This window comes from Orycteropus afer, unplaced genomic scaffold (assembly GCF_000298275.1).
Source record: "Orycteropus afer afer isolate SDZICR_OR568_19922 unplaced genomic scaffold, OryAfe1.0 scaffold00083, whole genome shotgun sequence".
In the NCBI taxonomy this organism is placed as follows: domain Eukaryota; kingdom Metazoa; phylum Chordata; class Mammalia; order Tubulidentata; family Orycteropodidae; genus Orycteropus; species Orycteropus afer.
This window is the reverse complement of record NW_006921670.1, coordinates 9,115,897-9,126,979: the sequence shown is the minus strand read 5'-3', so window position 1 is coordinate 9,126,979 and position 11,083 is coordinate 9,115,897. Positions and strand designations below refer to the sequence as shown.

Below are 11,083 nucleotides of genomic sequence, written 5' to 3'. Positions count from 1 at the left end.
GCCTCACTGTCTGGCGTGTGCCAGGACAGAACACGAAACCAGGCAAGTTCTCATTGGGCCCCCGTAAGCAGTGACACAGGAGGAGTGAGGAGGCTCCACCCGCTCTGCGGCTGGTCCTCGGCACCCTGCCAGTTGAGAAAATGTGAGGTATTGTGTTTGCCAAACGTTGGAAGTCAAAGGTTTGTGGGATTCACCTAAGAGCTCTGCTGGGAGCCTGAGGCTCTCTATGGGCTCCACAGGCCAGAAACATGGTGGGGGTATCTAGGGCTGTGCTAGCCTCTGTGGGCGTAGTGACCGTAGATGGTGGAACTGTCAGTCATCAGGGAATCTGAGGGTCCTCCAGGATAGCTGTGCAAGAGCAGTAGCTTTTCCTAGAAGGGATTTAAAGGAGAGGCCACGTGGGTAGCAATGGTTGTCACTTAATTTCTTGATTCTCTTAGCTGTGAACTGGCTTGCTGTCTGCTTTTAACACATGGGACAGCATGTAAGGTCCTAGTGGGGTCTTCTTGGAGGGGCTGCAGCTGCAGGGGCTCTGTCCTGGGAACCTGGCGCAGGGGCAGTGCCCCATCGGGCCTGGGGTGGGCAGTCCTACCCTTGTTGAGTTGAAATGGAAGCGTCCAGTGGCGAGAGGCTCCTCAGAGCAGCAGGAATGAGAGGGGCTCTTTCCCTGTGGCAGGGAGCAGTGTGTGGCACCTTCCCGTGAGCAGCAGAGGTCACTGAGGGCACCGGAAGTGTCGCTCCAGAGAGAAATGAAATTAAAAATAGAAACGCACTGAAAATAAAAATTATTATTATTATTTTGGCAAGTAAAACGATGGTGAGAAGAGCTGGGCTGAGACGAGGGTCTAAATGTGCCAGCGTTCCTGAGAATTGGCCATGCAGTTTTTGGCACATTACTGAACCTCTCCAAAATGCCGTTTCTTCCTGCAAAATGGGATGGTGATGCTAGCTAGCACTGCTGCGGAAACTGAGGAAGACCGTGCATCCTGGCACCTGCCGTTGCCACGGTGGCTGACGTGGCCCTGGACACTGCCACCATGCTGCTACCCATGTGTGTAGCCCCCAGACAGGGTCAGGCTCCAAGCAGAGCTCTTGGCTGAATTCCATAAACCTTTGAGTTCCAGCGTTTGGTAAACTCAACTTCTCACATCTTCTCACCTGGCTGCACACGAGGTGGTAGCATATTTTTCCTTACAGGCAGCATAGATAGCACTTAATGGGGCTTGTTTTCTGTCTCTCCACCCTGGTTTCTGGGGTCCCTGGAGGAGAAGTCCATGCCAGGCTCTGGGTGGGGTCCCGTTCACCTGCCCCCTCACTCACCCTTGGGCAAGAGGCATTTCCCACCCACACATGCACTTAAAGAAGCCCCGCCTCCCACAGATGCGCAGACGTGTGTCCATCCAGCAAACGGTGGGAGCGGGCAGTGTGTGATGCAGGTGCTGGAGTACCAGCTCGAATGCCCTGCTGACTGTGCGGATGGGGTGCCGCGGGGATGGGCTGCGACGGGGATGGGGTGGGTGCAGGTATTTTGGGTGCAGATGTGTGTGAGAAGCTCGAGTTCCCTGAAGTGGAGAGATGCTTGAGGAAGCAGGGCAGCCGTACGGAAGGAGGGTTTTTCCAGCGCTCCCCTCCTCCCTGGGTGGTTTTGTAGGGGTCTGGGTGGAGCAATAGTTAAAGGCTCGGCTGCTAACCGAAAGGTGGGCAGATCAAACCCACCAGCGTCATGGCAAGAGTAACAACCTGGCCTTCAAGATTACAGCCCAGGGAACCCTGCTGGGCAGGTCTGCTCTGCCCTGTAGGGTTGCTGTGAGTCAGAATCGACCCATTGGTGCCCAGCAACAACAACGGGTGGTTTTAGTGAGTGGGGAAGATCCAGGGGCATCTCACGCTTCCCCAGCCACCACGTCACGTGCTTGACTTGGGCTTCCGTTAAATGTCTTCCATGTCTGCCAGCCTGAGCGCGAAAAATTTGGACCGCCTTCCAGTCCTCAGGCCCACCCTCTGAAAATCGGTTGAGACCGAGAGATGTGGAAACTCTGTCCCTGAGCTGTTTTCTTTAGTCTGCATCTCACTCCAACTTGTAAACTGAGAATAAAAGTTGCTAGTTTTCTCCTTCCTGAGACAGTTAATATTAAATCAAGTTTCCTGCCCTGAGAATAAAGAACCAGGTTTATTTCATGAGACATTTGGCTGCTAACCAGAAGGTCAGCGGTTCAAACCCAGCAGCTGCTCCAAGATTGACAGTCTTGGAAACCCAGTGGGGATCAGTATGAGTTGGAATCTACTTAATGGCAGTGGGTTTGGGGTTTTGTGGGTTTGTTTTGTGAGCTGCAAAAAAGAAAAAAATACTGAACAGCATTTAGCTGCAAATAAACAACAAAACTCTGCCATCGAGTTGATTCTGATTCCTAATAAACAAGGAATTAGAAAATCTAAGAAGACTTCTGTAGCATGCAACCAAGGAAATAAGACTGTATTTTAAGAATTATGTTAACCCAGGTGCAAAAGAACAGACTTCAGTGGTACTTAAAAGCGAAGGGGGGCTGGGGCCTTGGGGAACCTTAGGAGAGGAGTGAGCCCGTCAGATTTAAAACACAGTTACTGATGGATTGATTTTTCTTTCTTTTAAGACCTAAACAGAAGGTTACGGATTCAGAACTAGCTTGTGAGCAGGCTCATCAGTATCTTGTTACCAAAGCCAAAACTCGGTGGCCCGACTTGTCAAAGGTAAGCAGGACACTTATCTCCTTAAGAGGAAAGAGAGATTCTAACGTTCAGAGACTGTCACACCATCTAGACCCACCCACTGAGCTGGGGCCATGGCCCTGCTGACCCAGTGTGGCCCCGGGTGATCAGAGTAACCAGAGCTGGCTGCCAAACTGGGGACATGATGCTGCCTACCCAGTGTGGCCCCGGGTGACAAACTGTGCAGTCCCAGCTGCTGACCAGGGGACACGGCCCTGCCGACCCCGTGTAAGATACCTCTTATTCTGAAGATACGTCCTCAAACTAAATTCTCATGTTCAAGGTCAGTGGCTGTTTAGAAAGAGAAGTAACTGTAGGAGTTACATGGACAAAAATACCTGGCATTACTTCATGTTGGGTTGGAATGAAAAACTTAAATGAGAAAAATATGTGATGTGTCATACTTAATTGGACAAAATTAGAAACATGCCTTTTTAAAAAGTGCTGTTTCCTGCTTTCTTGCCAAAGTTATCAAAAGTGAATTTGCCAAAATCATACAAGGCCCGTCCCCTCTCCCTGCTGTCATGTGAACTGTGACTGACATCAGGATGGGGTACATAATCTGACAGTGAGGCTGCCCGTATGGGACAGTGGAGGCATGCGTGTGAAATGGGCGCCCCCTGGAATCTAGAATGTGGGTCCACATTTCATAGTACGGTGAGGCCGTGGTAACTACCTCCATGTAGAAGACCTCAAGAACTGCCTGTTGGGATATTCTGTAATCCTTCTCCCTGTCTTCCCCCCGGGCACTTTCCATCTGCGTTCACCCTGTCTTGACCTGATCAGAAGTTCTGGCTGTTAAGTCCTGTCCACTTCCTGGGCTGCCTCTCCCCAGCACCATCCACTCTGCTCCGAGGCAGAGGGCTGTGACCAGCAGAGGGAGGAGAAGGGGCTGTGGACGGGCCAGTTCTGGAAGGAGCCAGGCCTCGAGGCGTGGAGTGGACTTGATGCTCTTTGTGCTGGCGTCCTGTAGAACCGGAACCGGCCGGCACTGGGACAGCCCTGCCTAGGCCGGCCCTTGGCTCAGCCTGACGCTTCACGAGATGGACTGAGCAGGAAGTTGGGCAGGTCTGGGCCATGAACGTGGCACACACGACCCAAGTGCCTCCTCCAGCTTCCCACCCGCCACCACTCCCCAGTTGGCCCAGCGCCCCCTTTCCCCCAAGGGCCGTCCACGCTCCTCCTATACCCTCAGCCTCTTCCCTTCCCCCCTCTAACACACCCTGGCCCCGGTGGCCCCCATGTCCCACCACTGCTGGCTGAGCACCGCCTGATGGCCAATCTAGGCCCCTTTCCAGCTCCCAAGGAGCCCTAGTGCCACAGTGGTCGCGCACTGGGCTGCTGGCTGAAAGGCTGGCACTTTGAGCCCACCAGCTGCCCTGAAGAACGACAATGTGGCAGTCTGTCTCCGTGAGGATCACAGCCTTGGAAACCCGGTGGGACAGTTCTGCTTTGTCCTCTAACGTGACCGTGAGTCAGAATCCACTCATCGGCAGTGGGTTTGGATTTTGGTTTTAATGCCGTGCATGGGCTTTGCACCAGGGAATTCAATGATAACAGTCAGTCTAGTCCCTGCCTCATGGAGAGTAAAGCCGTCACTCCCGTGGCCCTCAGTGCAGTGGAGGGGAACAGGGTGGCACAGCGGTGAGTGGGCAGGGGTCCTTGTTACTGAGGCCTTCCCTGTACCCTGCCCTGTGGGGCCTCCCCCTGCCTCTCAGGCTGGGTGTTCTCTCCCTGCCTGGCCTCCTCTCCTCTGTGTGGCTCTTGCTCCCCCAATAGGCCTGCATCTTGGGCGTTGGTGCCCTTGGCAACTCAGCCGTGTTGTACTTGTTCTGCATAATCCCAGGTCACTGCCATGATGCCCAGAGGGGGCCTGAGGTGTGGGTATATGGAGGGAGAAGCAGAGGACCACCTGGAGTAAAGGAACCAGAGAGGTCCTGACGGGTATGTGGAGGGAGGGCGTTCGCCACTTGGTCCTGAAGTGAGCGCTGGGCACTCACTTCCCAAGACCGAGTAGACTTGCCTGTCTTAGCAGGACTGGAGGGGGCAGCTCTCTGTCCGTACTCCAATGCATCCAGCCCTTGGGGAAGTGGTTTTGATTCTAAACCTGCAGGAAGTGTTTGGACACGGGGCCCTGCCCTTGGCTTGCAGGCCATGGCCTATGTAGGTATGAAAGGTGTGGCGTCGTCCTCCATGTGCTGCGTTCTGCGTCTCTCAGACTTGCACTGGGTGCTCACCGCACAGAAAGCCAGAAGGCCGTGTCCTGTAGTAAAGTCACACTGGGAGCGCGGACAAAGATTCGGGTGTTTAGTCATCTTCACGTTGAGTCACCTGGCTGGCCGCACAGCCGTGCTACGCAGGGGTGAATCCAGCTGAAATCTGGGGAGCTCGAGGAAGTTGCTCCACTTGAGTTCGCTTCCTGTGTTTGTTTCTGGTTAAGCCTCTTTGGAAAATGAGTGTGTGTTTCTTCAGCAAAAATTCATCATGAACCAGTTGTGTGTGAGGCATGGTGAGAGGTCCTAAAGACGCAACGGCAAAGCAGACACAGTCCCTGCTCCCAAGAGAGGTGTGGTCCAGGGAGGGCTAGAGCCTTCGGGACTGACTACCAGTCATCACTGTGAAGACGAAGTATACAGCGGACACACGGCTTGGGTACAGTGACCTAACGAAGAGGTCACTTCTGCTGAAGGAGTTAGGAAAGGTGGCACAGGTTAACCTCAAAAGATAATCAGGCATTTGACAGATGGAACATGGGGATGAGCAGACTGCCAGTGGGGGTGAATCAGGGCCTGGCAGTGAGAGACTGACGGTGTGCTGTGCAACACTGAGTACTGTAGCGTGGATGTGTCTGAGGGACTGGGCAAGGGGTGGTTTCCAGTGTGAGGCAGGCCTTACCTGCTGTAAGTGCTTCAAGGGACTTCTCTGGAATCCTTGAGTCTACAGTGAGGTACGTAAAATGTGTACATATGGTATAAACTATGTTATTCACCTGTGTAACCACTGTCTAGGTTAGTGATAGCATATTGTGAATACCCTAGACTGAGGGTTGTCATGTGTCTGTAAAAGGGCAGACACTAAATGTATTGTCTTAGAGAGTCAAAAGGTTTGTTCTGAGTCAACCACTCAGCTCTGCTCTTACAGCACAGAGGCAGCTGTAGACAGTGTGTGAATGAATGGACATGACTATGTTCCAATAAAACTTTATTTACAAAAACAAGATGGCAGGCTGGATTTGCCCTGTGGGCTGTTGTTGGCCCCTCCTGCCTTAGATAATCCTCAGCATGCCTTCCTTTCAATCCAAAGGTAAGCTAGTGTATTTTTATGATAGTTATCTTAGTTCTGTAGTGGTGGTGTGACAGAAATACCACAAGTGGATGGCTTTAACAAACAGGAATTGACTCCTAGTTTAGGAAGCTAGAAGTCTGAATTCAGGGCACCGGCTCAATAAGAAGACTATCTGTCTATCGACTCTGGGGAAAGGTCCTTGTCTCCTTTCAGCATCTGTGGGCCTGACATTCCTTGGAGACCTCCATACGTCTTGGCATAAAGCTTCCCCAGGTCTAGGAGGTTCCCAGCACAGGGATTCTGGTCCAAAGGGTCCTCTCCACCCTGGTTCTTCTTTCTTGGTGATAGTTGGTCCCCCCCCCCTTGCTTCTCTCTCCTTTCATGTCTTGTAAGATAAAATTCGATGCAAGACACACCCCAAAAGACTCCCCTTACATCAGATCAGAGCTGTGGCTGCATGCTAATGTGGACAGCTGTATTCCATTCATTGTCACGTTTGTGCACACCCATCAAATGGGTGTAGGCACGTGCTCGTCCATCCCACTGCCGTGTCCGGGGGTGCCCTGTTGTAAGCACTGCTGCTGTGAGGCAGGAGCAGGGAGGTGTCTGGATGGAACAGCCAGGGCTGGAATGCCAGCCCCACCTGTGATCAAGGCATCTAGTCACTCCCTGCCTCAGTCTTCCTGTCTGTAAAGTGGGGTAACAGCATTATCTCCCCTCTGGGGTTGTTGTAAGGGTTTTACACGTCAGAGACTCTGCCCAGTGCCTGGCCGTAGGAAACGCTGGCCAAGTTCTCAGGTGTGCTCCCTCCTTGGTTTTTGCTTTTGTTTTAAATTGTGGTTTGGATGGACATTTACAGGGCAAATTGGTTTTCCATTTAGTAATTCATGCACATTTTGTTTTGTGACTACAGAAAGGGCAGGGGAGAGACGTCCTCTGACCCCCTCTGACTTCATGAGGGGAGAGAGAACCACCATCGGCAGCGTCAGCCCGAGTCCGATTCCTGTGAGGTCAAAGTCAGACATGCCGCCACCCTCTGACCTTTTTTTACCAACTTTGACACCAAACGTCCCTCCATGGCACTCATTACTTCTCTGCCAAACTCAAAACTCACTGCCATTGAGTCGGATCTGACTCATAGTGACCCCTCCTTGGGTTTCTGAGGCAGTATCACTACGGAAGTAGATTGCCCAACCTTCCTTCCGAGGAGTGGCTGGTGGGTTTGAACCTCCAGCCTTCTGGTTAGCAGTCAAATGCCTTAGGCACTTGGAAATTCATTGCATTGGCCACACAGAACTCACAGACAGTACTCATGATCATGGGGTTTATTAGGGAAGCAGGAGGTTACAATTCAGGTTCAGGAATGCTCAGGATACAGTTCTTCCATCCGGACAGCCTGCCCTTGGCCATGCGCCAGGCATACCACTCTCTGTGGCTCTCGGCCTCTCAGCCTCTTGGCCTCTCAGCCTGGCCTCTGCCCTGCTCAGACAAATGTCACGAAGCTCTTTTGGGTCTGTCTGTAGGTACACCTCACTCTGCCAGCAAGCCTTCCGTCCACAGGCACTCATTTTTCCTGCTCTGTGGGCAGCAGGCCCCCCGCTCTGTCTCACGCTGGCCCCTTGGTTCTCATGCCATCTCTCTGCCGTCGTCTCCGCACAGGGATCCCAGCTCCAAGGCCGCGCTCCCCTCTCGGCTTCTCTCTCTTGATGGCAGTGAGAATCCCCCTTTTCTGAATCTGAGATGACAGAACTGACCAAGCCTCACATGAGGGCTCCGTGCACCTTATTTGCACAGTCCTACCCACCAGCCACTCCTCGGAAGGAAAGATGGGGCAATGTACTTCCATAGTGATACTGCCTAGGAAACCCAAGGAGGGGTCGCTATGAGTCGGGGGCGACTCGACGGCACATAACAACAACAACAACGCCAACAAGGGGGCCCTGGACCTTAGTTACATTATTAACATTATTAGCAAGCTCGCCAATACCCTGCAGTCAACACCAGTGGAAGCAGCAGTCAAGAAATCAGACGATGTATCGCACTGGGCGAAAGTGCTGCGAAAGAACAAGGAAGACCGAAGAAGGTTGATGCATTTAAGTTGTGCTGGCAAAGAATACTGGCAGTGCCGTGGACCGCCGGAAGGGGGAACACATCTGTCCTGGAGGACGGCGCCCGCAAGGCTCCTGGGAAGTGAGAGTGGCCAGACTCGGTCTCACCTCCTCTGGTCATGTTGTCAGAAGGGACCAGTCGCTGGAGAAGGGCACCGTGCTCGGTAAAGTGGAGCGTCGCGGAGGAGGGGAAGCCCTCAGCGACCTTCAGTAATGCGCCCACACTGTCCCTGCGCTGCCCCTCCCCCTTCGGGTTGCTGTTATCACGCATTCTGTCTTTATACGCTATGTGCCCAATAACACAAATTTGTAATTAAATTTCATTCATTTTTTTCTTTTTGAATCGTGCTTATAAAGCAAAGATACCATAAAACTGCCCCTTACATTTGCCTATGAGATTACTTTTTGTTGAAGATTTTTTTCCTTTGTACGTCCGTGTGTCTCCGTCTGTGTGTCTCGTCTCCTCTTTTGTAAGGACACCACTCACATTGGATTGAGAGCCCGCCCTGCTCCAATGTGACCTCATGCTGAATTCACTCATTACGTCTACAGTGACCTGTCTCTCAATACACATTCTGAGGAACCAGAAAGAACATGAAGTTTGGGGGAACACGATCCAACCTAGTGCATGTTCTTTGTGTCTCCGCCTTTGGTTGATACAAGGGGGCTCAAAGAGCAATTTTGAAAACAATTTAAGACAGTGCTGAGTATCTTTCAGGTTAGTGTTTAAGTTAGAGTCCTTGGTCTCCTTCAATGCCTAGTCACTCCGTACATTCTTTGAGCGTCCCCGGGGGACATTAAAATAGTGCCAGATCACCTTGTCGTAATAGCTGGATTGTAAGTCCCTTGTTTCCCCTGACAGACAGAGGGCCAAAATGCTGGCCCTCAAGCTCCTTGGGCCACGGTGGGTGTCATTTCCGGTTAGTTTGTTTGATGCTTCTTTGTAATAGTGTTTAAACTCACATTTTGGGTCAGAAGACTCAAGGGTGCGTACCCTGAGACCATTTTACCCGGAAATAACCCCTCCCAATGCATGATGCTTGTCTGCATTTTCTTCTGTTGCCTTCTTTACAGGAAGGATGAGGATGTCTGGAACTTGGATGAGGAGGTCATTGAGTGGATGGGTAGGGAGAGAGAAGCCCTAGATTGTTCCAAACAACAGCTATTGAAAACCCTTTATGTTATCATTGGATAAACACCTTTTATATATTACTAAATACCACCTTCTCATCTTGCAGAATTTCATAGAGACTGATAATGAGGGCAATGGCATTCTCCGACGACGGGACATAAAGAACGCGCTCTACGGTTTTGACATTCCTCTGACACCCAGGGAATTTGAAAAGCTCTGGATGAGGTAAGTGATACCTGCAGACTGGCCCTTTCCCACGTGCATGGTCTTGGGTAGCTCATTGCAGCAAACTCAACACTAATCTCTCGTCACTGCTTCAGGGTGACAGTTTTCTTTGGATGCTGGCCGTGCCGTTGTCTCGTCCCCCACAGCGAGCAGCCTTGGTGCACAGGCTGGTCTTTGGGAGCATGAGACCCAGGTCAGCATTCGTCGACAGGGCTCGACTGGAGGGGCTTGCGTTTCTGAGGTGTTGTTAGCTTAGAAAGCTACGTCACCTCCAAAGACTTGATCTAACACAGCCGGCTCAGCAGCAGAGAGGCCGTCAGAAAGGACAAAGTGTCTCCCCTGCTTGCCCAGAGGTGAAATCAGAGCCACACGACTGTCTGTAGATACTTGGTGGAAGAAATACCCAAGCTTTTGGCAACTTGGAGTTGTTGCCCTGAGGGTCTCTTAAAGAGGAAATAGCACCTACTGTTGGTCCCATTTTCAGAGTGGGTTTTAGATGTAGCTGTGCTGGGATCACACATCGTCATGCGCTTCCCCCCGTAGAGGTCTCCACTTGGAAGGGCACTCAGTGGGGTGTGTCCCCAGCCCAGGTGCATCTTGGAGTCGCCCCTCCTCCACTGTACATGAGTTACCGCTTGTGCTCCCCAGGGACGGTAGATCGTCATTGTGCAGCCTTTCCAGAGGCAAGCTTGGGAAACAGTTGGTGTCATTTTTTTTTTTAATTTTCCTCTGTTCAAAGCGGAAGGGGCTGAAATGTTAGCCGAGTTTAGAATTAAGTGGGCTGCTTGGTGTCTAATTTAGAAGCAACTTGAAGTTCTCACAGAATCCTTATTTTATTTTATTTATTTTTGGATCAATTCTTACACAGGCCCAATTTAGACTCCATACCCGTTCTCCTTCCGGCAGGTTCAGTTAGTGGCTCTGACTGAGTCATGCACAGGTCTCTACATGCAGGCAGCTGTACGGCTCTTCCACTGTGTGGGCCTCTGCGTGAGTCAGAGACGACTCCACGGCCCCTGTCTTCAGGGAGCCGACAGTTGGTCAGGGGACAGCGTTCGTACAAACATTCATAGCTAACGTCAAGCACTGATTGTGTTAAAGCCCACTGCAGAGAGCAAGTCAGGCAACAGGAGGTTAAAAGCAGGGGTTTGGGGCCTGTGGGAGGCCTAGAAGTCAACATGGTAGAAGTGACCTTGAAGTAGAACTTCGAGTCAAGATGGAGAAGGAGGGCATTCTGAGTAGAAAGGCCTGATTGAACTATGGGGCACCCAGTGGGCCTTCTGTCCGTGGTGCCATGGCGCTCCCTGGGCCAGAAAGAGCGAGGCCGGGTCACCTCACTGGGCCTTGTTTTCAGTGACTATGAGTCCAGCATTTCAGAACAATGATTTTTTTTTTTTTAATTGTGATTTGGGTGAAAATGTACAGAGCAAATACACTTTCCATACAGCAGTTCACATACACTTTGTCTCATGACATTGACTACAATTTAGCACAATGCAACAGCTCCCCTCCCACTTCCTCCCCATAGTTACCTCTTCCCTGTGTCCATCCCTCCATGCACTCCTGCCCCCTGAGCTGTCTCCCTATG

The 11,083-nt window shown here is 51.6% G+C and overlaps 1 protein-coding gene across 1 annotated transcript in view; it reads left to right on the top strand.

The window, feature by feature from the left end:
• EFCAB6 (EF-hand calcium binding domain 6) overlaps positions 1–11,083 on the top strand; it is a 200,985-nt gene that overhangs the window by 53,021 nt on the left and 136,881 nt on the right. Inside the window, exons 8-9 of the mRNA XM_007941797.1 lie at positions 2,631–2,727; positions 9,377–9,495. Of these exons, the coding sequence (XP_007939988.1) occupies positions 2,631–2,727; positions 9,377–9,495 (216 nt within the window). The remainder of the gene's footprint in view (positions 1–2,630; positions 2,728–9,376; positions 9,496–11,083) is intronic.